Raw genomic sequence first — 27,734 nt, forward strand, 5'->3', positions numbered from 1 at the left:
TTTATTCTTTAAGGTGGATGTGGTTGAGACAATAAGATTTAGACGGGCTAAAATAACTAGCAAAAGTTTGTATGATAATTGTGTGGCTTAAATTGTGAACATAATATAGTGGCTAAGTAGCACAATTAATTCCCCATCATTTGGAGTAGCTAGTGGCATGCAATTGAAATAATTGAGATTCATGATGCGTTGATAGCTTAATCCAATGGAAGGCCTAATTTTTTGTTATATTACACTGTACACATACATTTTGTGGTTTTCCAATTAGCTATTATTTAGTTATTTACAATTAGCTATATATATATGAGGAAAAGAGGGGGGGGGGGGTNAATCCCCCTATAAAGCATAAAAAATGACCAAAATGTCCCCCGTAAACACAGAAAATGTCCAAAACACACCTGATACCTAAAAAAAAGACCAATACACCCCCGAAACCTAGAAAATGACTAAAATAACCTCCAAAACCTAAAAACTGACCAACATACCCCCAAAACATAGAAAATAACCAAAGTACCCCCATGCCTAAAAAAGTCCAAAATACCCTCAATTACTTGAATACGACCAAAATACCCCCATAAATAAAAATAAAATGACCAAAATGCTCCCGTAAATACAAAAAATGTCCAAAACACACTCGATACCTAAAAAAGACATACACACCCCCGAAACCTTAAAAATGACCGAAATATCCTCCAAAACCTAAAAAAATGACAAAATACCCTTTAAAAATTAAAAATTAAAAATGACTTGAGTATTTTATTAATTTTTAAGTTTCCAAGTCATTTTGGTCAGGTTTTAGGCTTAGGATGTATGTGTGTAAAAATTTTAATGCTTAGGGGTATTTGATTGTTTTTAGCTTTTGGAGGTATTTTGGTTAGTTTTTTAGGCTTAGAGGGTATTTTGGTCATTTTTTGGCTCAAGGGTAGTTTGGTTTTTTTTTTTTTTTTTTTTTTTTTTTTTTTTTTTTTTTTTTTTTTTTTAAGTTTCTAGGGTATTTCTGTCACTTTTTGGCTTAGGGTATATATTGGTCATTTTTTAATGCCTGGGGTATTTGATTCATTTTTAGCCGTTGGGGGTATTTTGGTCATCATATTAGGCTAAGGGGTGTTTTAGTCATTTTTGGTTTTGGGGGGGGTCATTGAGGATATGGCTTAATATTTAGTATTAACTATTATAATAGGCCGGTATTACTATAATAGTATAGATTATAGAGGGGGTAAAAGAACTCTAGGTGTTTTCTAAATTGTTATCTGAGAAGAATTAATGTAAAAATCTCTGCAACGGTTATTTATTTTGACACTTTTTAGTCATTTAGATGTTTTTTTCATCAACAAGCAAAAAAGGGTTTTGTAGGTGATGCAAGTTGGTATACATTTTGTCGGTGACATCCAATTTTATGGTAATTAAGTTGCAAATACAGCAGCTGGTATGGATTCAATTCAAGGTAAAACTACTAGTTTTAAAGACTTGAGGTATGTCAAATTCTTTTAATTAGTTAGTATGTATTTCTAGCTGTGAACATCCTGGTTGGTTTTATTTTGATATTTATCCTAGCATTACTAAGCAACTCATGAACTACTACTTCCTCTATTTTGGTATAATATGCTCTTTCCGATACTCAGCAGCGGGTCCAACTGCAAAAGAACGTTCCTTATCTTCAAACCAGAAACTAGTCCGAATGTATAATTGTCGATTTCCAGATATTATGATATTCAATTATTTTTGACGAACTTAGCTATGGATTTAATCCTATTAAAATATTCATCTTAGTCAATCCTGGCAGGCAGGGGCGGCTTCAACCTGAAAAAAAAAAATTATACTAATAAAAATGTTATAAACCTTAACTTGAAAATCACAAGAATTTGGGTACAACAAAAATAAAAGTAATGTTACATTTACAACAAATCCTATGTGTTAAGCTATTACCAATTTTAATTTGGACCCAATACTAACATCACTTTTTAACTCACAAATATCAGTTTGTCATATAAAATTTGTTATGAAAATATTGTGAAATGTAACATTCTTCAAAAATAATTTTGGTCTCTCAAACATAATCCTTAACCTTTAAAAAAAAACTTAAATAATTACAATAAAAATTAGCCCAAATAACAGCAAAAATAGCCCAAACAAAAATAAAACTAGACCAATAACAATTAGTGAACAAATTATTAAATAAAAAGTCTATTAAAAAAAAATTTAAAAAAAAAACTATAATTGTTCAAATTTATAACTCGTCCAACTCATTATTTAAAAATAATCTCTAGTTTCATTTTTTTTTTCTTTAAAAATGTACCAAGATAAATACTATGCCTTTGATTTTTCCTTGATTGATACCTGTAGTTATGCGCTCTTTGGCTTTGCAAATACAATAATTTTGTTTTTTTTAGCGACTCGGTTCACAGTTATAGCAAATATCATCTCTCTCTCTCTCTCTCTCTCTCTTTTTCCTATTTTTCTCTTATCTAATATCATTTTTACTCTCTCTCTCTCTTTACTCTCTCTCTTAGCATTTTCTTTTTCTTTTTATTCTGTATCAGTCTCTTTTTTTTTTCTTTATTAGTATAAAGAAATTGTAATACTTCATATATCTGTTTTTTTTTTTTTTTTTGGTGGTAACGTTGATATATTTAAATTATATCTTTATTAGATTTTGTATAATTAATTTAATTTAAGTTTCTTTATTTGCCGCCACTGCTGGCAAGCAGCTCAGTACGTACACTGACTTGACTAATCTCTTCTTTTCTTTTTTTCATTTTTTTTAGAGAAGAACATTGACTTGACCAATCTTAATCGAATCACTGTATTATATTTATGTGCTCCATTGATCGATCAAGCACAAGCTTGTTTATAAAAGGAAAATCCGAAATGTTATCTCGATAACGTTGCTTAGATATAACTCCTACACCATGTTTATTCGATTTTTGGTTTGTTTCGTATTTGCTGTTGCTATTGCATCTGTAGATTGCAACTCGGAAGGTACGGAAATTTAGTTCATACAGTTTTCTTTTTAGTAATTTTGTTTTTTCAGATATCACGCAAATTGTGTGGATTCTCAAATTTTTGAAATGGGATGCTCTTTTCAACAGGAGATGCTCTTATTTCGTGGAAACTCAAATTGGTAGATCCTAACGGTGTCCTTCAGAGCTGGGATCCAACGTTGATCAATCCATGCACTTGGTATCACGTTACTTGCAACGTCAATAATAGCGTTACAAGGGTGTAAGCATTCGTTAATATCTATCTTCTGTTATTTTCACCAAGTAGCCCTACGAACAGAATACAAATCTACTGTCCTACTTTTATTACACTCGGCCGCGTAGGTAATTTTTTTTAACTAAATTAGTTTAGAAGTTTAAAATTTGTAGGGACCTTGGCAATGCTGGACTTTCGGGACCTCTCGTTCCCCAGCTTGGAACCTTGGCTAATCTTCAATATTTGTAAGTTGATTTTCACTTCCAGTGTTTGATTATCAAGAAAATTTTTACTGGGGAATATTTCTCACAAGAAACAAGAAAAAAAAGAGTAATTTTTCTTTTTCTTTTTCTTGTAGTAGTATTTTGTGTTTAAAGAATAGTTTATAGGAAAATGTTGTGAAATAAAGAATAAAACTTATTCATCAAAAATGCTGATAATAAAGAGTAATAAGAGCAGAAAAAAGTATTTCATAAAGAAAATGGTAAGCAGTGATATCAGGAGATAACATATGTGAATAGAAAAGTATGATTAAAATTAAACAGAGCCTTTATTTTTACTCCATTTAAAATCATCTTCTGAATCTGTAAGTATAGAAGCACTGATCTTTAATTATTCAGCTTTATTGCAAAAAATAAAATTTCCTTAATTTTGATGCTAAAAAATTTACCTATAATTCTATTAGACTGTCTCCAATCCAATTGATGCTTAAGTTGAACCATCTGTGTTAGAGCGTATATCACTGCCTGACTGAACATCCTTGGAATAATCGTGTTAATTTACTGGTAGGGAGGTATTTGCCAATAATCTTACTGGCACCATTCCAATCGCGATTGCTAATCTAACGAAGCTTGTTAGCTTGGACCTCTATCAGAATCAATTTAGTGGGCCAATCCCTGAATCTCTTGGAAACTTGGTGTCCTTATCGTTTTTGTAAGTACCTATCCATTTTCCTTTGAAGTTTGAACTACTTTTAAAGTAAAAATTAAATGGGCAAAAAATAATTAGAGGAATATTGTCTTAAACTAAGATTTTATATTGTTTGCAGGAGATTGAACAGTAACAAGTTTAGTGGCATATTACCAGTAAAGGTCATTCAACTCGTTCGCTATGGGAATTTGAGGATTTTGTGAGTAGTTATTCCAAGTTCTTTTTAGCTTGAATATGATATTTTCTTCCCATCAAAAAAGAAAAATAAAAATTTTTTGACATTTCCATTTTAATCATTTATGTGCCGGTTTGACATTTCCATTTTCTTCCCATTAATGTGGTGTTCCTGCGTTTTGAGTTTTTTTTTTTTTTTTTTTTTTTTTTTTTTTTTTTTAAGCCGAAATTATTGGCTTTTGAGGGACAAAAAGCACTATGCATGAACAATGCATGCACTGTTTATGCATTAAAAAATATTAAAAATGGGTCCCACGATACTATTCATACATTTAAAAATTATTTTGCTACAGTCAGCAACAATCAGTTTTTAGTAACAATAAGCAACAATAAGTTGTATCCAAACATACCCTATATATATTTTGAAATTTTAACTTTTATAAAATGTTGACCATTTATTTGTGAGAAAAGCTGGCGTCAATTCATTTTATATCATTGATAGCTACCCACGCATTAATATACACCATCCTTCTCCTCCTTCACCCCCCCCCCCCCAAAAAAAAAAAAAAAACTCGACAAATATATATCTCTAGATTTGAATTATTGAGATGCAACGATGGTGTATGTTACAAGAACAATATATATATATATATATATATATATCTCTCTCTCTCTGGATTTGAATTATTGAGATGCAACGATGGTGTATGTTATAAGAACAAAATACAAAACATTCACACCTTCGGGATAGAAGATTTGGACTCAATGCTTGGATGGAGAATAGAGTGAAATAGGAAAATGGGACAAAAAATTTGGACTCAAGCAGAACAAAATACAAAACATTCACACCTTAAGGACAAAAGATTTGGACTCAATGCTTGGGTGGAGTATAGAGTGGAGCAGGAAAAGTGGGACAAAAGGTTTGGACTCTAAATGCTTTGCTGAAATTGACGAGAGAGAGAGAGAGAGAGAGAGAGAGAGAGAGAGTACACAAATAATCTCTTACCCCCTTCATATAGAAACCAAAAGGCACAAACTACAACGCCAAAGAATATAACTCTTTGGTAATAGGTTAGACTAAGCTCACTATTAGGCATACTCTATATAGGTTTGGTTTGGTCTAATATTTCTAACAATAATTTTACTCGAGGCAAATGAATTTTCATATGAGAATTTTCTTTCTATCAACAAATATATCATAGATACTTGGATATTATTTTACTTGCAGCAAATGAATTTTATATGAGAAATCTCTTTATTTTCTCTATTTTTTGGATGAATATTATATTAAATTTTTTATTAACTGTGTGCCTTGGTCCTGGTTTGTCTTATAGTAATTGGAATACTATGTTTTTATCAGGAATGTATCAGATAACCAGCTGGCAGGGACTGTCCACCGTAAAACCACATCTGGTACACATACAATTTTCTATTAGCTTATCACATTTTTTTTTTAATTCAAATATTAATCCTATATCAAATTTATTCTTCTACAACTATCACATTTTCTTTCATGGGTTGTAGGGTTTGCAGTTACTAAAATAATACAAGATCCAATAGCTCAGAAGTAAATGAAGATTTGGATTACAATACCTTCATGCTACCATGTGGCTTTCAAATAAAATTGGGATTTCTGAAGCCCAATAAATCATGGCAATAAACTTCTATACATATCTGTTTTGCATCTATGATTCTATATATACTTCTTTTTTATCTTCAGTGGCCCTGATTGGTTAATGTAGGAAGTTCATATCTTTTGCATGGCTCACTTTTCCTATTAACTTATGATGAGTGTACTATTGGCTATGCCCAAAAATTATGGACTGGATGTTGGTTAATTGGAAGAGCCTTACAATAATTGAAGGGCGAAATCATAGCAAAATCCTTTGATTTCCATATCTGATCCACATAATGGTGTGAGTCCATTGTTTATGAATGTCCATGGATTTTGGAAATACATTTTATCAAAGTGAATACAAGGACCCCAGACAACTAGCAAACTAGCAAAGTTACTTTGGGTGGAGCTTTGAAAACAAATTGAATCTCACTGTGGAGAGAAAAGTATTGTGAAATTATTGGCCTTTATTGTTAACATATTGGCCCGTTTGCATTATTCAAACAAAAAGATCTTTTTGACCCTTGCTCTTCCTTTGTCCAATCTTATCATGGTGATCTTGAGCCTACAGCAAACCTTGCCACTCAAACTCCTTTTGGATAAAATATGCATATGCTGCCTCTCCTTGATTTTTATTTTCTATTTTTCCTTTCTTTCTTTCTTTCTTTATTTCTTTCTTTCTTTCTTTCTTTTTTTTAAGTGGAAGGTATGGAGGATGTAAGGTTGAATTTAATCAACCATCTTGTTGGCTTTATTTCGTGCTAATTTGCTTGTATTTCAGCACTTAGAAACCCTGTATTTATGGGAGATTCATGTAAGGGTAGTGAGTGAGAGAGTGTGAAGAAATGCTCAAGATTGTGCAAAGATGTAGGGCTTCGCAACTGGGACTCGCGAGTGACTCACGACTGGCAAGCTGCCAAATGCAGCACACGAGTGAAGCATGCGAGAAGATGAACAATCGCGCCAGTTGGAGCACTACAGGACAAAAAGTCCAGCTTGGACGTTCTGTTATCTCGTGGTTTGAACTCGCGACTTAGCCAAGTCGCAAGGCCAAGCCACCAACTAGCTCTATTTTGAAAAACCTGACTCTTTGCATTCCTATCTCACCCTAGTATAAATACCCCTTAAACCCACGAAATGTTGAGAGTTTCCAAAGAAAATTTTGAGAGAGAAACCCTAGAGAAAAATAAGATTAATTCATCCACAATCTTCACATAGAGATTCTTCAAATTCCTCTACTCTTACTCTCTCCATTGATATATCATTGAGAGGTTCTTGACCAAATATTTTTCTCACCATACCCACATCTGTGAGAAGGTCTATTGGTGCTAAGGGAAGTAGTTTGGAATGGACCAATGGTTATTAGTTGATACTATGGTTTATAGCGGAATACAGCAAGCTAGAAAAGACAAAGGTTCGGCATAACCTCGTTGGAGTAAGAAGCTTGGAGGACTTAGATACCTGGGTAGATTAAACTTGGAGGGTCTATTGCTGTTCATGTATCCCAACTTCATTTTCTAGTGGATTATTGACCGCTTAGAGGGCGGCGGAGAGGTTTTACGTCAAGAGTTTTGGTTTCCTCTTCGATAACACATCATTGTGTTATCCTTATATTTGCATCTCTATTCCCTTAATCTTTACCATTTAATTTCTGTTGTGGATGTGATTTTAATTAGTTTAGATTGTTTATCAATTTTGATATAAGCTTGTTATCATTTTCTGCACATACATTGTTTGATATAAAGTTTGAATTGTTTTTTTTGTTGTTTGAGGGTTTAAACGTTTGTAGTGTTTTAAACGCTATTTGAACTTTCAGAGAACTCTTTGATCAGCAAGAATATATGAAAATATGACCCTAGATGGAATAGAATTGGAAAAGAAGTAAGAAGTTTCTTGCCCAAATTCAAGTCCTTGAGAATATAATTTTGTTGAAACCAACTGAGTTTGATGATCAGTGAACTAGGAAAGCAATATTAATGTTCATAACTTTCTTTCACAATTGGTAACCTAACAAATTATGGTCAAAGCCATGTTACCTTTTTTTAATATATATTTAAACATACGATTGCAAGAAATTTTACCAGTTAAGCCAATTGAAACTCAAAAGCATCACTTCTATATAGAAGTAATATTAACATCCTTTTATAAGTACAATCTCAACAAGTATAAAATAGAATGGGCCATAACATTTTCGCAACAATTTCGCAACAAAATTTAGATGATAAATTCTTATTAATTCTAATCTAAGTCCATTACTGACGTTATATTTATACCCACCAATAAAAATCTGTCTTCTAAAATTGGTTGTGTAAAACGAAAACGATATTACGTACCATTATTCAAACAGATCGTGATGCGCCAATATTTGTTGACAATCAAGGATTTGGTGAGATTGATTCCCATAGTCTATGTGTTGACAATGTTCATGTTTTAGACAGAGGTTAATGATCAACCAGCCTATATTCCCTTTACTTTTTTACTGTAGGGTTAATTGGCACTTTGGATCAACCCGTGAGGTTGTTGTTATACACTCAATTTAATGATCATTAATTGAAAGGAAATGGGAAGCTAGCAGTGTTGTGTTAGTGCTTTGGCTTAGTCAAGTCACTTCTTTTAAGGAGACAAAGTTGATCATAATATGAATATCTACATAAGATTACAAAGGTACTCTGTCGTGTCCCACACCCATTAAAAAACCGAACATGAACATGCACATGCACATGCGCATCTACTGGGCGTTTGCATTAAATGTTGGAGTAAAAAACGAAGATAAGGACTCCCAACAACAACAATAAAACCCATGGTTTTAAAAACCGAACCGGACATCAAACCGTTTTTTTTTCCAATTTTCGGTTCAACTCCGGTTTTTGACCGGTTTTTGGCCGGTTTTCCGGTTATTGACCGGTTATGGGACTTTTAACCGGACCGGATTGGCATCCGGTTCCCGGTTGAACCGGTCGGATTGGCCGGTCCGGTCCGGTTTTTAAAACAGTGATAAAACCATACGTTAAAAGACGTGTCTCTCACTCACATCAGATGCCAATTACCATTCGACTTTCTATATTATTTATTTATTTTTTTGGACATAATTCTATATTATTAATTAAGGGAAAGTCAAAAAATACTGTAAAAGGTTTCGAGCAATCCAATTTGGGTTGGGCCTCTATCCAAGACAATTAATTTATAAGAGGTGGATCTTTGGGCTAACATTTTTGAAATAGAAAAAGATTCAAGTAAAGAGAATAAACTTAAGGATTGAGATAGATTATTGATAAAGGATATCTTTTGTTTATTGACTTTTCCTCGGTCATTCCGAGGAGAGTTACTATTATGGTGTAAATACAAGATAATGCTCTCTTTAGTGTTTACAATGATCTCTCTTTTTCTATCTTTTCCAACCAATCCCAAAACATGTGGGATATTTTCCTATTTATAGCTCCAGTGCTTCCATCTTAGTCATCCAACTGTAGAGTGGACGATCCTTCAGGGGACAATCCTTCAGGCAAGATACTTATCATATCCTTCCCCTCCCTTTCTTTTTGAGGCTGAGCTGAGTAGGTAACAAGCTATTGGGACACTGTTCAAAGGGTTCATTCAGCTATTACTGCGGCATGCATGGTTGGAACAGTGTATTTAATGCGAAGGGGATAGTGGCTTTGTCAGAAAGCTTCGTCTAAAGCTTTTTTAGACTAGTTACTATTCCTTTAGCCAATCATCATTGTTGGCATGGCTTGACAATCCCTAGTCCTCTTCTTGATACCCCGAGCTTTTTTCCTTCCTTAGGTTAATCTTCGAACTTATACTTTCCTTGGATTACTTGGGCTCAAACCTTCTTTAGAAACGCTTCTATAGGCCCCTTTTGGCTCCAATCTAGGCCTACTATTCTTTAGCTCATCCTGGCCCACACAGTACCAATAGGTCCATTTAGGATGAGTTTGGTTGAGCTTTTTGTAAAAATGCATAATGAAAAAGTGGAGTTTCAAAAAACTGAGTGTTTGGTAAAAGCTGTTAAAAAGTGCTTTTTGAAAAAGCTGAGTGTTTGGCTAACACTTATAAAAGTGGCAATTTGATGGGTAAATTACCAAAAAGAACAATGTATATATAAGGGAGTTTATTTCATACTTTTTTTTTTTTTTATGTGAGTTTATTTCATACTTAAATTAACTACTTCATATACTTAAATCAATTTTTCTCTTTTTAAAAAAATTATTTTTTTCTCATCAATATTAACTAATAATAACCTACCACTTAAGATTTATTGTGAAAATATTATGAAATTATTGTGATAATTGATATTGATTTTAATTTTAACATACTATTACAATTATTTTTTTCTCTTTCTAAAAACAATATTTTTTTTCTCACCAATATTAGCTAATAATAACCTACCACTTAAGATTTATTGTAAAAGTATTATGATAAAAATTGATACAGATTTTAATTTTAACATACTATTAAAATTATTTTTTTCTCTTTCTAAATTTTTTTTTTGTCACCAATATTAACTAATAATAATCTACCCTTTAAGATTTATTGTGAAAATATTGTACAAATATTGTGATAACATTTCCTCCTTCTTCTTTCTTTCCTTTTTTTCCCCCTCTTTTTTTCTCCTCCACCCACGTACCCTTCTCTTCTTCTTTTTGTTTTTTTGTTTTTTGTTTTTTTTTCCTTTTTTCCCCTTTTTCCCTACCACTTCCCCTCCAGAACATTCCACTTTTCACTTTTTTCTTCATTCTTTCCCCTTTTTCCCTTTCACTTCCTCCAAACGTTCCACCTCTGAGCTCTTTTTTTTTTTTTTTTTTGACAATTCGAAAGCTGCTCTTTCACTTCCTCCAGAGAAGATGATAATGATGAAGATGAAGATGATTGAAACATTGGGTTTGTATTTGTATTTGATTTTGATTTTCGGTTTGGGTTATGGGTTTTCAGTTAATGGTTTAATTTTGAGTTGATTTTCTATGGGTTTTGGGTTTGATTTTGAGTTAATTTTGTTTTGGGTTGATTTTGAGTTGGGTTTGAAATGGGTTTTGTTGATTTTGTTGATTGTGGTGGTAGACCGGTGATAGACTGGGTTTGAAATGTGTTGATTTCGATTTTGTTGATTTTGTTGGGTGGTGTTGTGTTTGTAGCAGAACTATGAGGGAAGAGCAGAGAGATGAGAGGAGAGGAGAGGAACGAGGCGCACGGATTGAGGACAGATTGAAGGGTAATTTGGTAATTGCTAATATTCTCCAACAAATATATGATGAACGCGCATGGGACTTTCGCAAAATGGACCAAAGTGAAGCTTTCAATGAATGTGCGTTTCTTCACAAATATAAAACGCAACTTTTGACAAAAAGTTCCGTTTTGGGCTTCACCAAACGCACATTTAGGCCTGACTTTTTTCAAAAAGCGCTTTTTGGGCTCAAAACGTGGAAACAAACGGGCACTTATTGCCTTGTTAATCTGGAAATATCCTTCTTCTCACTATTTTAGGTAGTGCAATTTTGTTTTCAGAGTGTTATTTTAAAAATAATTTAAAGGATATTATGCTTATCACAATTATTGATATGATTTGTTGTATTTGAAGCAACATCATCATTGATATTATTTTATTATACATCTATTACAATAGATCACATAAGCATCACCAACATATTGTTACTTTAATTTCTACTTCTACATGGTAAAATTTTTATTAGCTTCTTAAAGATGGAGTTTGATAGGAGAGGGTTTTTTGCCTCTTTGGAATTGTTAATCAATGTCTCAAATGTTGATGTAAAACAGGTTTTTTGTTTTGTTTGAACCATTATTTTATATTATTTTTAAAAGTTTGTTAGTAAAATGCTAACATGGCTTAATTTGAATCCTTATATTATATATACGATTATAAAAACAGATATTGAGATTTAAAAACCTCCATGTCATAGAATTTTTTATGAAATATGTTATATTAATCATTCACTCTTATCGTTATTGTTTAATATAAAACTTTACTCACAAGTTTATACCTAACGGCTAGGGGATCTTATTTAATCAAAATCTATGAATCTATGATTTAGAATATATATATATATATATATTATAAACAAGACTATTCAGGCCTCTTTGAGTATCTGACTATTGACTTGGTCATGTGCAATTCTCCTATCCCACACACACCAGATTATTATAGGGAGGAATCCCTTGGAGGTGGCCCTAAGATGCTAGCTAGAGGTCTCATGGATATCATGAGACCTTAAGAGCCTGTTAACACGTAATAGGCTTGTGGGCTTTTGGCTCACTTTACTTGTCTTGCTTGGCATACCTACTTGTACAGCACACTTGCCTACCATAGAAAGGCACTCTTATATATGTTATTAAGATTGTTAACACTCCAGTTGAACTTAATGCGCATCTAACTCCCCTACCGAGGAAACCATTGTCTAATCCCTCTCTTTACAGATTATTGGTTGGCAGCCTTTTTTATCTCACTATCACTCATTCAGACATTTCTTATGTTATTCATCAAGTAAGCCAATTTCTATCCGCTCCAGGAGCAACTCACTGTGCTGTTTTCCTGTGCATTCTTCAATACCTGAATGACTCTTTCTTTCATAGCCTTTACTACTCTACATAGTCTCCTCTTATTCTTTGTACATTCTCTAATGCTAATTGGGTAGGAGATCCCACTAATTTAAGGTCAACCACTAGTTATTGTTTTATTCTTGGTTCTTCTCTAATCTCTTGGTGAAGCAAGAAACAAACCATTGTGGTCTGTTCCAGCACTGAAGCAGAATATCGTACCCTTGCCGATACCACATTTGAACTTCTTTGACTTCGATGGCTTCTCAAGGAATTAGGTGTGTCCACATCCTCTACTACTTCTCTTTATTGTAATAACTAGAGTGTCATTCATATTGCTTACAATGATGTTTTTCATGAACGGACTAAACACATCGAGATTGATTGTCGTTTTATCTGTTATCATCTTGTCAATGGTGCTCTCAATCTCCTCTCAAGATGAACTTGCAAATATCTTCACTTAGTCACATCCTAAGAGACGGCTTCATGCTTTAGTTGACAACTTCATGTTGATCTCACATCCACCTTCAGTTTGAAGGGGGTTGTTAACGTGTAATAGGCTTGTGGTTTTTAAGCTCACTTTACTTGTTTTGCTTAGCACGCATATCTGTACAGCACACTTGTCTACTATATATATAAATACACTCTTATATATGTTATTACTTGAGAAATGCAATACAATTTTCCAGTATTTCTAATAGAACTGAACCAAATGGCTCCTTAAATCAATGGACTAGAAAACTCCCTCCAAAATCCTCCAGCATATTATGTGCTTTGAAGTAGGAACTGGAATGGGTTTCCTCTCAGTACAATATGTTATGTGCTAGTTTGGAACTGAAAATGACGTTCTTTTCCTTCAAACTTGGAACAAGTCCGCATATATAATTCTCAATTTATGATATTTAATCATTTTTTTACGGATTAACCTGTGGAGAATAGACTTATCTATTAATATATTCATCTTTGTCAATCCAGGCACGCAAGTTTGTACATTAATTGTCTTGAATAAAACATTATCTTTCTTTAAAAATACAAAGACTAAATCTTAATCCCATCACTGTATTATGGGCTCCATTGACCAAGCACAAGCTTGTTTATATAAGCGAACAGAAAAGCTTCGAGATCATTTCTATAACGTTGCTTAGACATAAATCCTACATGATGGTTACTCGATTTTTGGTTTGTTTTGTATTTGCTGTTGCTATTGCATCTGTAGATTGCAACACGGAAGGTATGGAAATTCAGTTTATGAACTAGTTTTTTATTTATATTTATAATTTTTTTCAGATTTCCTGCAAATTATGTTGACTTTTCAATTTTGGAAATGGGAAATTTTTATGAAGCAATATCAGGAAAATCAGGTTTTTTTAGTAAACAGGAAAATCATGTTGTTTAATAATAAAAATAAATAATTAACCGAGAGGCCCTCTTAGAGCATCCATAGCAGCTGTTGCAAAAATTATGCCATTTTGCCACATCAAAAGCCTACTTTATTATTTTACCACATCATTTTACAATATTACATTTATCAGATGTTCTATATTTTTACCACTTTATTTAAATATTATTTCTTAATTCTTTTTAATTCTTATTTTATTCTTTCTTTATTATTTGTTCTTAACGGTAATCTTTGTTCCTAAACAGTCATATTTTCAAATATTTTTATTCTAACGGTAACATTTTCAAACAATCCTCTTAATTCAACTGTTATATTTTTAAAAATCCATATTTTCTTAAGCATTAAAAAAATAAAAAATAAAAAAAAAAAATAAAAAAAAAAAAAAAAAAAACCCCTAAGAACCTGTCACCTTAAAAAAAATAAAAAAATAAAAATAGAGAGAAGAAGGCACATTCATACCGTGAATAGTTGAAGGAGAAGACGAAAGAGATAATTGGGATGAGAGAGAAAGAGGAATAATAAAATAATAAAACCATATGCCACAGATGTCCATACTATGCCAAATATGTGAGAACACTGTAGCATGTTGCAAAAATTATGAGATTTGGAACATCTGATATTTGGTGATTTTTGGTGTTTGGTATGCCAAATGTGCTAAACATTTGGCATTTGGAACATTTTGGCCTAATGTTCTTTATTTTACTATTTTCCTTCTCCATTTCTTTCATATTGTTGGGCTTCTTCTACCATTGGGCCCTTTTGTCAAAAGTAGGCATCAACATTCAGCCCCCTGAGCATAAGAATTGCTCCTGCAATTCATATGCGAATGCTAAAAAAAATTCTTATCTGTATTTTCTTTTTTCGTGGGTTTTTTGAATAGTGGGCCCCACCTTATTTTGCCTTTCTTGCTATAAACAAGGTTGTCCCTTCTAATTCCCTAGTTTAGTAGTTATTCTGAAACACAACTTCTACTTCATTAATTTGATGCTTCTTTTGACGGCTGACTCATTTCCTCCCTTTATGTCACTTTTATTGTGTTTTGCCCTTGGACTTTTCCATTTCCTATCATTCTCCCATAACTCTTTTCTTCTTTCTTTCACTTCACCGCATCATCTTTCCCAAAACTTCACTACCTATCTTCTCCATTCAAACCATCCATTATGTCGCCGGCAAAAGATGAAGGTTCTTGTCACTGTAAAGGGAAAGAGGTCACCATCAACGATCCTCCTGCCAAAACCATGGGTGAAATGACTTCCCTCTCTAAATCGAACCACTTCGACAAGGAGAAAGGGGGTTATGACCTAAATAGTGAGTGCCCTCCCCTCATCGACCCATGGTATGATGCTCACATCCACTTCCCTGTGGTGCCCAATGACTATTCGCCTCCTCCACCGGGCCGTGTGTGGTTTTTTATTTGCCACCGTGGCATAAAGGTTTCTGTTCGCGTAAAATAATCTGCAAGCGCACAGAATCGTAACAAGTAGTAAAGTGTTTTTAGAAAACGAATGTTGAACCCACAGAGATTAACTATGTTATTGAATACCGAAATTTACTAAATTAAGTACTATTTGGAAAATCGAAAATAGATGGAACGTTCTATTATTTGAATTAAATTAAACTATTTAATAAAAATAAATCTATGAATAAAAAATTAACAAAGCGTAAAATCTAAAAGTGTAAAAATATGATAAGAATGGATCTAGAGCAGTTGATTTCACCTAACAAATCCCACACAATTTATTCTTCCTAATTATTAAATTCTAATAATCTCCCGTTGATGATTAAAAATTCCTTAAGTATTCAATATCTTCTCTCGAATAATATTAAAAATATCTTCAACTAACAATTCCATATCTCTATGTGAATTTAATTAATTGGAGACTCATTACGTACTTTGAATTTTTTGAAAAATCACACTAGTCGCGGTAAAGCATCTCTACTTTCGCTCAACTAATGGTGTTTAATTCTAGAACTAAAATAACAAATCACCTCTCGGTCTCATTGTAATTCAATTGATCAAACCATAATTCGTAAAAAATAGTAAGCATTAAGAATAAGAATTAAACACTCAATCATGGAAATATTAAAAATAAAATAATTCAGAATATAAATTGTGTGTTCATTGCTAGACTACATCAACGCTCTAGAAAATAAAATTTAGTTCATAATAAAACTGAAAAGAAAACAAATAAAACTTATGTCTTTCATCTGATGGTTGATCAACATGAAGCTCTCGCCTTTGCCCTCAGATCCTCCTCTTCAGAAAGACTCCTAAAAGAAAAATCTTCAATGCGGCAGCCCCCTTTTCCTCTCAGGTTTTCTCTCTTTTTTTTTCTTTTTACCCTAAAGAGCCTTTAAATAGGTCAAGGAATCCTATTCCCGTTTGGAGAAAATCCCAGATTTTTAGGCTTCACTTAACCGACGATTTTGGCCCATTTAACGTCAGAATTCGGACTTTTGGTAAACTACAAAGTTGTAGCCCTTTAAGTTAACTTTCCAGCCCAACTTGAATCATCTCGATTGGATATCTGAGCCCAAAGTTATGCTGAAAATACTAACTGATGTGCAGGCTGGAATCCTAATCCGAATTGGACTTGGATTTTGTACAAAATTCCTTTGATTCCTTGCTCTTCTCATTCCTTCAAAGCACAAATGAATAGATAAATATAAATAAAAAAAATCAAATCAAATCAAAAGAAATAAAGGAAAACTAACAATTTTAATAAATAAGAGGATAATAAAAATCATGTAAAAATTACACTTATCAAATTCCCCCAAACTTAAACTTTGCTAGTCCTCGAGCAAAAAGAGAAAAGAGAAAATAAATAAATAAAATTTTTCTGGCCTCAAAGATCTGCATAAAGCTTATAATTCAAAGGAATCATTCCAAATTAATCAAGTCCAAAAGTTAATTCAAAACTCAACTCCATCGCATTATCATTCTCACTTCATCATTAGCTTCCCGGATAGTTTTATGCAAACAAGTAAATAAGTACAGATCTCTAAAAACTCCATAAACTTGCTTTTTAAATCACTCTCCACTAATATAAAACAAAATATTACCCAGGATCAAAAGGTCTTTATTAGGCTTGTGATGTATGGCTATGGTGAGGGCTATAAAGAAAAGATAAGGTTCAAGCAAATAGAGCATTCTCACTTCTAAAATATAACTTTTTCTCAGTCCTTTGAATATCTCAAAATACCTCTCTTCATCAATTTTTTTTTTTTTTTTTTTTTTTTTTCTTACTTCAAGTCGTCACTTATCTTTTGACGTGAATGCAGGCATTTGTGATGGATGCACCCAGTTACTCAACAAGTCACAAACTTGAAGTGCTTTTGCATACTCATATTTCAAGTTACGATTTGACGTAAGAGTAAACATTGGTAATGAATACCCCTAGTTACTAAGCAACTCAAAACATTGGAGTAAATGGAACTTTGTACAATTTTCTTCTTCTTCTTCCTCTTCCTTTTTTTTTTTTTTTTTTCCAAACACTCATATATCTTCTCTTTTCTTCAACCCAGTGTAAGAATAGGTCAATTGGGTAACTAGGGATAAAGATAATAAAGAGGTAAGCTTGAAAGGCTCAATTGATTCAAAGAATGCCTAAATCACTTCCCAAGTAACATTCTGTATAAGATTTCTCCATGAGAGTAATTCAACAAGTTCTAGAATAAGTAGAGATCGTCCAAATTTACAAAATTCACATAAAATTTCTCTAGGTATGCACAATGATTAATGATCATATCAAATTAAACAAGATCAAGTAAAGAATTAACGACTGGACTTAAGCAATGAGAATGATTCCTAAAAATTATAAGAAAATTCAACCATAATCTTATCATAGGCATTTTTTTTTTTTGAAATATTAAAAATAAAATAAATTCCCTTCCCCCAAACTTAAATTTCACATTGTCCTCAATGGGAAAAAGGAAGAAAAAGTAATTAAAAGAATGAGAAAGGAGAAGAGATGCTCCCCTGATTTTTAATTGAATATTTTTCCTTGAGGTGCAACCATGTACCCATTGAAGATTTCTTTGGTCTCTTTATTCCTACAAAATGAAAGAAAAAGAAAAAAAAAAAAAAAAAAAAAAAAATAAGATAAAGAAAAAATAAAAACATAAACATAAAAATAAAAAACTTGGGTTGCCTCCCAAAAGCGCTTTATTTAACGTCTGTAGCTAGACGTTATCCTCCATTAAAATCCTATGTGTGCAAATTGAAGGACTAATTCCTTTGATGTCAGAGATGGTCCAACCCAAAGCCATTTTGTGTTCCCGCAAGATTCTCAGCAACTTTTCCTCCTCTACATCACTCAAAGAACTGTTAATAATAACTGGCAAAGTAGAGTCTTGGCCTAAGAAAGCGTACCTTAAATTTGATGGAAGCGGTTTGAGCTCAAGTTTAGGAGGTTCCTCTGGTGGAGATGTTGGCTGACATGATTTTAGGTCTTCCACTTTTGGTTGCATTGAAGGAGGAAAGAGTGGTGTAGCCTCCAAATATCTTTCACACTCTTTAACCTCTTCATTATTGAATTTAACAAGTGTAGAGCGAGTAAGACATACCTCAAGTGGTAACTTTTGAAAATCAATTGCACAAGTCTCATCGGCCATGATCATGTCTCGGTCACTTATTTGAAAACAAGAATGTGTCTCGGAAGGAAATTCCATAGACTTGAATACATTAAAAGTGACCTCATCCTCTCCGACCCTCAAAACAAGTTTTCCTTGCTGGACATCAATTAAGGTTCTCCCAGTCGCAAGGAAAGGTCGACCCAATATCAAAGGAATCTCCTCGTCCTCATCCATATCAAGGACAATGAAGTCAGCCGGGAAGATGAACTTGTCAACTTTTACTAATACGTTCTCAATGACTCCTCTTGGATATTTAATGGATCTATCCGCCAATTGTAAAGAGATAGTAGTCGGCTTTACTTCTCCAAGACCTAATTTCCTGAAAACAGAGAGAGGCATTAGATTAATACTTGCCCCTAAATCACATAAAGCTCTATCAAAATAAGATTGTCCTATAGTGCAAGGGATAGTGAAACTCCCTAGATCTTTCAGTTTAGGTGGCAGCTTCTTTTGTAAGATTGCACTACTCTCCTCTGTCAGCATTACTGTTTCATGCTCCTCCAGTTTCCGCTTCTTTGATATAATATCCTTCAAAAATTTAGCATATTTAGGCATTTGTTCCAAAGCTTCAATGAGAGGAATATTAATATGCAATTGCTTAAATATACTTAGAAATTTAGAAAACTGATCATCCACATTGTTTTTTCTTAATCTTTGCGGAAAAGGAATTGGTGGATCATAAATTGAAGGAGAATAAGTCTCAAAAGTAACTTCCCTGGATTTTTTGTATTTTGAAGCTCTTTCATTCTCCTTAGTTTTCTCAGCTTGCTCCATTTCTTTCATCTCTGACTCGACTTCCTTCATCTTTGACTCCTCATTATCCACAGGTTTATCTTGTTTGGCATTTGTTACTTTTGGCTCCTCATATGTTCGCCCACTTCTCAATGATATTGCCTTTACATGTTCTTTCGGATTGGTGACAGTGTTGCTTGGCAAAGTTCCTGCAGTCCTCTCTGTGAGCATGCTTGAGAGCTGACCGATTTGCACCTCAAGATTGTGGATTGAAGCTGAGTGGTTTTGGATCGCCACATCTGTCTTCTGCATGTACTGCATGAACATGTCCTCAAGTGTCGGCTTCTTCTCTTGCTGTGGAAATTGCTGAGGTGGTTTAGCTTGCCCTTGGTTATTGCTCCATGAGAAGTTGGGGTGATTCCTCCATCCAGGATTGTACGTGTTCGAGTATGGATTATTTTGACGTTGAAAATTTGACACGTAATTTGTCTGTCCATAACTCGATTGGGCAAAAGGATTTCCCACTTGGCAGTCGACACTTGAATGATTTCCTGCACAATGATCACAAACAACATTAGTTTGAATAGCATTAACATTCATTTTACCTAGTTGTTGAGACAAAGTTGCCATTTGTGCCGCCAATGAGGTAATAGAATCAAGTTCTAAAACTCCAGCTGCCTTTCTTGGCATTGCTCTTTCTGTAGGCCATTGATAATTGTTGGATGCCAATTCTTCCAGAAGTTCATAGGCTGCCTCATGAGTTTTACTCATTAAAGCTCCACCAGCTGCTGCATCAACCATAGACCTGTTTGTAGCTCCTAGACCATTGTAGAATGTTTGCACTTGAAGCCATGCTGGAAGGTCATGATGAGGACACCTTCGCAATAATTCTTTGTACCTCTCCCATGCTTCATATAATGATTCACCCTCAAATTGGATGAACGTGGTGATATCATTCCTTAGCTTTGCTGTCTTCGCGGGAGGGAAATATTTTGCTAAAAATTTTTGTGCCAACTCCTCCCATGTAGTAATGATGCCAGGTGGCAAAGAATTCAACCAAACTTTTGCTTTATCCCTAAGTGAGAAGGGAAAAAGCCTTAGTCGAATCGCATCATCTGTCACTCCGTTATGTTTAAAAGTATCACAAATTTCCAAGAAATTTGCAATATGGACATTAGGATCCTCTTGTGACAGCCCCCCGAACTGGACAGTCTGCTGTATCATCTGAATGATGGCCGGCTTGATCTCAAAATTATTGGCTTGTATGGCTGGCCTCCTTATGCTCGATGTAGCTCCATTTACCGAGGGCATAGCATAATCCCTTAACGCCTTTTGCTCTTGATCGGCCATCTTAGATAGAGATGTGTTGGCCTCTTTCTTCTTTTCCTTCTTGAGCTGACGTAAGGTTCTTTCAATTTCAGGATCAAAGATTGTATGGTCTAATGGTTTAGATCGGGGCATGCACTTCTACTTCCTGAAAAGAAAGAAAACAAACTCAGATGCACTTAATTTTTTTTTTTTATTAAATAAAATAAAATCCAAAGTAGTAAATATCTAGCTAGTATCAATATCAATAACAAATAGTTAATCCCCGGCAACGGCGCCAAAAACTTGTTCGCGTAAAATAATCTGCAAGCGCACAGAATCGTAACAAGTAGTAAAGTGTTTTTAGAAAACGAATGTCGAACCCACAGGGATTAACTATGTTATTGAATACCGAAATTTACTAAATTAAGTACTATTTGGAAAATCGAAAATAGATGGAACGTTCTACTATTTGAATTAAATTAAACTATTTAATAAAAATAAATCTATGAATAAAAAATTAACAAAGCGTAAAATCTAAAAGTGTAAAAATATGATAAGAATGGATCTAGAGCAGTTGATTTCACCTAACAAATCCCACACAATTTATTCTTCCTAATTATTAAATTCTAATAATCTCCCGTTGATGATTAAAAATTCCTTAAGTATTCAATATCTTCTCTCGAATAATATTAAAAATATCTTCAACTAACAATTCCATATCTCTATGTGAATTTAATTAATTGGAGACTCATTACGTACTTTGAATTTTTTGAAAAATCACACTAGTCGCGGTAAAGCATCTCTACTTTCGCTCAACTAATGGTGTTTAATTCTAGAACTAAAATAACAAATCACCTCTCGGTCTCATTGTAATTCAATTGATCAAACCATAATTCGTAAAAAATAGTAAGCATTAAGAATAAGAATTAAACACTCAATCATGGAAATATTAAAAATAAAATAATTCAGAATATAAATTGTGTGTTCATTGCTAGACTACATCAACGCTCTAGAAAATAAAATTTAGTTCATAATAAAACTGAAAAGAAAACAAATAAAACTTATGTCTTTCATCTGATGGTTGATCAACATGAAGCTCTCGCCTTTACCGTCAGATCCTCCTCTTCAGAAAGACTCCTAAAAGAAAAATCTTCAATGCGGCAGCCCCCTTTTCCTCTCAGGTTTTCTCTCCTTTTTTTTCTTTTTACCCTAAAGAGCCTTTAAATAGGTCAAGGAATCCTATTCCCGTTTGGAGAAAATCCCAGATTTTTAGGCTTCACTTAACCGACGATTTTGGCCCATTTAACGTCAGAATTAGGACTTTTGATAAACTACAAAGTTGTAGCCCTTTAAGTAACTTTTCAGCCCAACTTGAATCATCTCGATTGGATATCTGACCCCAAAGTTATGCTGAAAATACTAACTGATGTGCAGGCTGGAATCCTAATTCGAATTGGACTTGGATTTTGTACAAAATTCCTTTGATACCTTGCTCTTCTCATTCCTTCAAAGCACAAATGAATAGATAAATATAAATAAAAAAATTCAAATCAAATCAAAAGAAATAAAGGAAAACTAACAATTTTAATAAATAAGAGGATAATAAAAATCATGTAAAAATTACACTTATCAGTTTCTTGGGCCCCTTTGGCTTCCACCATTCCTGATCTTGATATATGCCAAGGGACATCGCTTCCCATGCCCATTCTCTTCAAGTTTGGGTTAGGTACTTCTTCGGGTTGAAGGAGTAGGTGGACAAGGAGTTGTCCGACACAGGTTTCATGGCGGCGTTACAGCAGGCTGGAGTGTTAAAGGCCATTGTTTCATCTCAGTGCTTATCCAACTACAGAGACTTATTCAATCTTTGTCATTTGGTCTGCTGATGGTGCAGCGCAACCCATACCTTCTTCCTTTCCTACAACGAGATCACCGTGACCTTGAAGGATGTGGCAAACCAACTGTTGTTGCCTATTCTCAGTGATCTAGACCCGAGTGATATCGAGCTTTCCGCTGAAGGGGAGGCTATGGAGGCCGAGTTGAGGAAAGAGATGAATGGGAACACAAAGTTGTCCCATTGGGTTGGGGCTTTCTCCAAGGCTTCTAACGCTATCTGTCGTGCAGCCTACATCTTTGGCTCTCACCCACATTATGCTATGAAACCTTTTTTACTTTCGATTAGCCATAAAGATTTCTACTAGGGTGAATTTTCCATTGGCCCCTATGTTTCTAGGTCATTTGTATGTGTAGTTGGACATTCTACAAGGTGATGAGAGATAGGCAGGTTTCTACCACATAGTCACTAATTTTGTCCATAGTACCATATTGCAACACTCGTTGTGGGAACGTTGTGCCAAGCATTTAGCCAAGTGTAAGTCTGTCCGTTTTGCCAAAAAGAAGTACCAGTCTTGTCCGAAGGTGATTACTGATTTCTGTGGTCGTTTCATTTATGATTTTTCATTAGCTTGCCGCGGGGTTGGGTTAAAGCCATTTAGGCATCCTGCCGTTGAGTTTTTTGACAAAGGAGCTGGTTTTTTTTTTTTTTGGGAGAGCTTACAGAGGTTTAAGTAGTGGTTTCACATGTGCTAATTCAATCATGGGACCCTTTACAGACACTACCAGGACCACCACCCTGTTGACTGCCTTTGATGAGAAGGGATCATGTACTTGGCAGCCACCAATGCTGGGTGATTGCCTTATATAGCCAGCAAGGGTATCTGCTTCATTCATTATTCTGCTAATATAGTGAGGAGGTAGTTTGGGTTGGATCAAGACATACCTGATGATTTTATTGCCATTTTGGAGTCTACTACATCCGTCTGACCTTTCCTACGACCCAGTTCTTTTGAGCTTTGGAGCAAACATTTTATAGCATTCACCATTTTGGGGTCACAGAGAAAGGGCCTTTGTACTGCTACAATGCATGGGTATTGGCAGGCCATGATAACCTCTTTTGGACAAGAGTTGTTAGGTGGTCATGGTTTTCCCATATTCCTGTTGAGGTCTTCATGCCATTATTTTTGCCAACCCACGGTTGTTGCTTCTTGTATGGCTCAAGAAATTCAGAAGAAGAAAGCAACACGGAAAGTGAAGGAAAGGTTGCAACATAAAAAGATGCGTAAGTGATGGTAGAAGAAATTTAGAAGAAATTGACTTAGGCATAAACCTGTAAAAGCCAAAAAATTTCCATAAGTTCAAAGTTGTCAGAGAAAGAAAAGGCAGAATTGATCCTGCTATTGAAAGTGTTCAGGGATGTCTTTGCATAGGACTACAGCGAGATGCTGTGTTAGACCCAGGATTGGTGGGACACACACTCAATGTAGATCGTGAGACAAGGTCGGAGGCTCAGCTACCAGAGTGTTTCACACCAAAATAGAAGAGCAGATAGTGAAAGAAGTGAAAAGGTTGTTAGTGGCTGGCTTTATCAAACCCATCCAACACTTGTGATAGTTGTCCACATCATACCGATGAAGGAGAAAAATGGGCAGATACGATGCTTTATTGCTTTTAGAAATCTTAACTAAGTTTGCCCTAAAGATGAATTCTTGCTACCCAACATAGACCTATTGATAGACTTTGCAGTGGGGAATGCCATGTTCTCATTCATGGATAGATTCAGCAGGTACAACCAAATTCGAATGGTGCCAAAGGATGCGAAGAATCGCTTTTAGGGCACTCATAGGTAATTTCTACTACATTGTGATGCCCTTTGGGTTGAAAAAAATAGGTGCAACTTACCAGCGCACAATGACTGCCAAATTCCATGACATGATGCATCACGAGCTAGAAGACTATGTGGATGACAGAGTCGTGAAATCGAGAAGACGAGAAGATCATGTCAAAGTGTTAACAAATTCATTTGAAAGGTGTAGACTTGTCAAGCTGAGGATGAACCCACTAAAGTGCACTTTTGGAGTGTTTGCGGAAAAATTCTTGGGGTTCCTAGTCCACAGCAGAGGGATAGAAGTAGTCCCAGCTAAAGCAATGGCAATAACGACCATGAAGCCACTAGCCATAGTAAAGGAATTGAAGAGCTTTCTGGGAAAGGTTTCCTACATCAGGAGGTTCATCCCTGGTCTAGCATCAATTACTTCAGCTTTTATGAGAGTTGCTAAAGAAGGGACAAGGCTTTGAGTGGGGAGAGGCATGGTAGATAGTTGAGAGCACCCTCCAAGGAGTGCGGTCTTTCACATGAAGAAAGCACAAGGGGAACAAAATTACCAAGATCCATAGGAGTGAGAGCTACAAGTATAGCAGAAGCAGGAGCTATGGGCATCGCAAGGCCTGCTGCAGTCTTAGGCTCCTTAGGAATGTCTTTAGCTACGAAAAAATAATGTATAAAGTAATCAAAGGAATATACCAGGAAATGATAGAAAGAAAGGAAAAAGAAGATTGGCTAAGAATAAAAGACACATACCCATAGCCTCGGTTTCCTGCCCACTGTTAGGACATATATGTTTTAACTTGTTTAAGAACATATGTCACTTAGTTATGTAAATTGGCTAATCCTTTGACAAAATGCACTCTGCTTGTAATTGGGTAGTTCTAGGTGTTTTTAATACTTTAAGAAACAATGTTTCAAGGTCAAGTGTTGAAGTCATCAAGTTTATCCAAGAGAAAGCAAGCTGAAGTGCAAAGTTTTTAAAGCTCGACACCTCTCGATAGCTACCTCAACACCTGCTATCTGTCGAGATTTAAAAAGTTACATTTCCAATTTGATTTTCTTGGGATCCGTGAATATGTTTTGGGCCTTCTTTTCTTCTAACCCTAAACATAATAAAAGGATTATTTTAAGAGCCATTTGGGTGACACAAGTTGATTATCATTGAGCAATCTCTGTTTAAGCAAATTGTGATCAACAGACGAAGTTCTTGACCTAGTTCATCTTCCATCAAGAAGTTGCCGTGTATTTGCACCATAGGGTTTTGTAACCAAGCATCTTCCTGCTATTCATCAAGTGATGAACTGAAGAATTTGCAGTCAACCATTCTTCCTCAGTTGGTGTTCTGAAGTCGCGTACTTAGATCCGCGCATTGGTTAGTCACGTACTTGGGAGCCGTGCATCAAAGGTGGAGACTGTCACTACAGATCAAGTCCAATTGGGTATTGGGTAAGGGTTCAACTGTAGGTTGGTAAGGTACTTGGGATTCCTTTACTTGTAACCGCTTGATTTGATAAAAGTGGAGTTTCGGAGTGGTGACCTGAAAATCACCGGTGGGGTTTTTGCCATTAGGGTTTTTCCCATTCGTAAACAAATTACCGTGTTATTTATTTTCCACTGCATATTTAATTGATTGGTGATTTGTTGTGCTTCCATAAAATTGCATGATTAATTGATTAATTAATTACTTGGCTAAATTAATTAATTAGGGTTAATCACAAGGGGTCATTCAGATTGTGACCTATCACCCACCCCATCACTATCCTCATCGGAATAAAAACCCTCGTTTTCATGGCGGGTTCATCCTCAGAGTCCTCAAGGACCTCCTTCGACTCCTCATTAAAAGACAAATCTGCATCAAGCCCTCGGGTGGCGGAGCTAGGAATGAAAGATGGAGTGACCACCAAAGAAGAGCCATCTTTTTACTGCCTGGGAAAAGGAAATGAAGGGATCGCTAGCAGAAATGACTAGAGGACTAGCAGGAAAAGCACTCCCAGTCTAAGCTACGCCTGTAGGAGTTACCTCTTTTTAAGGAGTGGGGATCTCGGCAAGAATAGGAACAGACTCACCGCTAACAGCCTTATCAGCCTAAGTACTTTCTGGCAGGAATAGGCGTGGAGGGAACTAAGGCCTCGACAGGACTCCCTGTGTGTAGTAGCAGCAGGGGCAGAGGCCATGGCCTCAGCTATGTCATCTTCCCCATTGAAAAAGCTCTCCATGGACATGCCTATAGTAGTAGAAGGGGCTCGGGATCAATATATATATAAAAAAAAAAAAAAAAAAAAGAAAAAAAAAAGACAGGTGTTAAGGTGAAGAAGGGATAAATAAACATGCAAGAGAGAGAAACAACATGACAACACGTGGCAATGAAGATGCATGCAGAGGAAAGGGATGTACCTCAAACTCGGGTTCATCAAGCAATATGGGGCAAGTGGCTGAAGTGTTTTCCTTATGCTTAGACTGCCAAGGAAGAAGAAAAAAAAAAAAGAAGAAGAAAGGAATAAGAATACATATGGAATTAGCTGTAGGAATGCCCATAAATAATTAAAATAAAGAAATGGTGAAATTTGGAGATAACATACTCTCCTCTCGGTGGTGGCAGACCAGACTGGTGGAGATGTCTTTCTTTTACTGCCATAAGTCCTGCTAGAAGGAGGAGCATCCACGGATGGCCTTGGAGTGGAGGGCTTAGGCTTGCTTGCAGTAGAACGCCTGCTAGAATGAGTGCGAGCAGAAGGAGGGGGAGAGCTCTTAAGGACTATGTTGCCAATGGAGGAAGGCCACCCCTATATGGAATAATGTCAGAATAAGTCTCAAAGGAATCATCCCCTCCCTTAGCAGACTTGGGTTTAGCGGTCTAAGACACTGAGCCCTTCTTCGCAGGCACAAGAAGGTTCACCACCTTCACCTTCTTCACCCAACCCGGAGGATACTCACCAGCATACAAATACCACCCTTTCTCCTTTTCTTGCCACTCAAATATGGTGGGCTTGCTTTGCTTCCTAGCGTATGCCTCCATGGACTTGGTGGGAAGCAACAACCGTGGGTTGGCAAAAATAATGGCATGAAGACCTCAACAGGAATATGGGAAAACCATGACCACCTAACAACTCTTGTCCAAAAGAGGTTATCATGGCCTGCCAATACCCATGCATTGTAGCAGTACAAAGGCCCTTTCTCTGTGACCCCAAAATGGTGAATGCTATAAAATGTTTGCTCCAAAGCTCAAAAGAACTGGGTCGTAGGAAAGGTCAGACGGATGTAGTAGACTCCAAAATGGCAATAAAATCATCAGGTATGTCTTGATCCAACCCAAACTACCTCCTCACTATATTAGCAGAATAATGAATGAAGCAGATACCCTTGCTGGCTATATAAGGCAATCACCCAACATTGGTGGCTGCCAAGTACATGATCCCTTCTCATCAAAGGCAGTCAACAGGGTGGTGGTCCTGGTAGTGTCTGTAAAGGGTCCCATGATTGAATTAGCACATGTGAAACCACTACTTAAACCTCTGTAAGCTCTCCCAAAAAAAAAA

The 27,734-nt window shown here is 35.3% G+C and overlaps 2 protein-coding genes, 2 long non-coding RNA genes and 1 other non-coding gene across 5 annotated transcripts; 3 read left to right on the forward strand and 2 right to left on the reverse strand.

Moving 5' to 3' along the window:
• The first annotated feature begins 2,688 nt into the window (after positions 1-2,688).
• On the forward strand, positions 2,689-6,137 carry LOC112038350 (leucine-rich repeat protein 1). The gene is made up of 7 exons (XM_024071158.2): positions 2,689-2,979; positions 3,090-3,222; positions 3,369-3,440; positions 3,985-4,128; positions 4,244-4,324; positions 5,660-5,712; positions 5,824-6,137. The coding sequence occupies exons 1-7, from the start codon at positions 2,910-2,912 to the stop codon at positions 5,868-5,870; spliced, it is 600 nt and encodes a 199-aa protein (XP_023926926.2). The 5' UTR covers positions 2,689-2,909; the 3' UTR covers positions 5,871-6,137.
• A 4,253-nt stretch (positions 6,138-10,390) lies between these two features.
• On the forward strand, positions 10,391-11,657 carry LOC136062188 (uncharacterized). The gene is made up of 2 exons (XR_010624003.1): positions 10,391-10,795; positions 11,050-11,657. It is a non-coding gene; the product is annotated as an uncharacterized LOC136062188 (long non-coding RNA).
• Positions 11,658-15,922: 4,265 nt separating this feature from the next.
• LOC136062183 (uncharacterized) lies at positions 15,923-18,905 on the reverse strand. The gene is made up of 2 exons (XR_010623999.1): positions 18,429-18,905; positions 15,923-18,356 (listed from the first exon to the last, which is right to left on the reverse strand). It is a non-coding gene; the product is annotated as an uncharacterized LOC136062183 (long non-coding RNA).
• An 82-nt stretch (positions 18,906-18,987) lies between these two features.
• Positions 18,988-20,579, reverse strand: LOC136062185 (uncharacterized). The gene is made up of 2 exons (XM_065760965.1): positions 19,106-20,579; positions 18,988-19,025 (listed from the first exon to the last, which is right to left on the reverse strand). The coding sequence occupies exons 1-2, from the start codon at positions 20,577-20,579 to the stop codon at positions 18,988-18,990; spliced, it is 1,512 nt and encodes a 503-aa protein (XP_065617037.1).
• On the forward strand, positions 20,089-20,195 carry LOC112005267 (small nucleolar RNA R71). The gene has a single exon (XR_002882199.1). It is a non-coding gene; the product is annotated as a small nucleolar RNA R71 (small nucleolar RNA).
• Positions 20,580-27,734: the final 7,155 nt, after the last annotated feature.

The sequence above is a fragment of the Quercus suber genome, unplaced genomic scaffold, assembly GCF_002906115.3.
Source record: "Quercus suber isolate HL8 unplaced genomic scaffold, Cork oak 2.0 scaffold_389, whole genome shotgun sequence".
Lineage (NCBI taxonomy): Eukaryota > Viridiplantae > Streptophyta > Magnoliopsida > Fagales > Fagaceae > Quercus > Quercus suber.

Bases quoted from the DNA above. Each gene is read 5' to 3' on its own strand.
- LOC112038350 (XM_024071158.2), top strand. From the start codon at position 2,910: ATGTTTATTCGATTTTTGGTTTGTTTCGTATTTGCTGTTGCTATTGCA. The intron at 3,223-3,368 runs GTAAGCATTCGT...TAAAATTTGTAG, and splicing joins AATAATAGCGTTACAAGGGT to GGACCTTGGCAATGCTGGAC. The intron at 3,441-3,984 runs GTAAGTTGATTT...ATTTACTGGTAG, and splicing joins TTGGCTAATCTTCAATATTT to GGAGGTATTTGCCAATAATC.
- LOC136062185 (XM_065760965.1), bottom strand. From the start codon at position 20,579: ATGGCCGATCAAGAGCAAAAGGCGTTAAGGGATTATGCTATGCCCTCG. The intron at 19,026-19,105 runs GTATATTTAAGC...AAATTTTTGAAG, and splicing joins TCAGTTTTCTAAATTTCTAA to GATATTATATCAAAGAAGCG.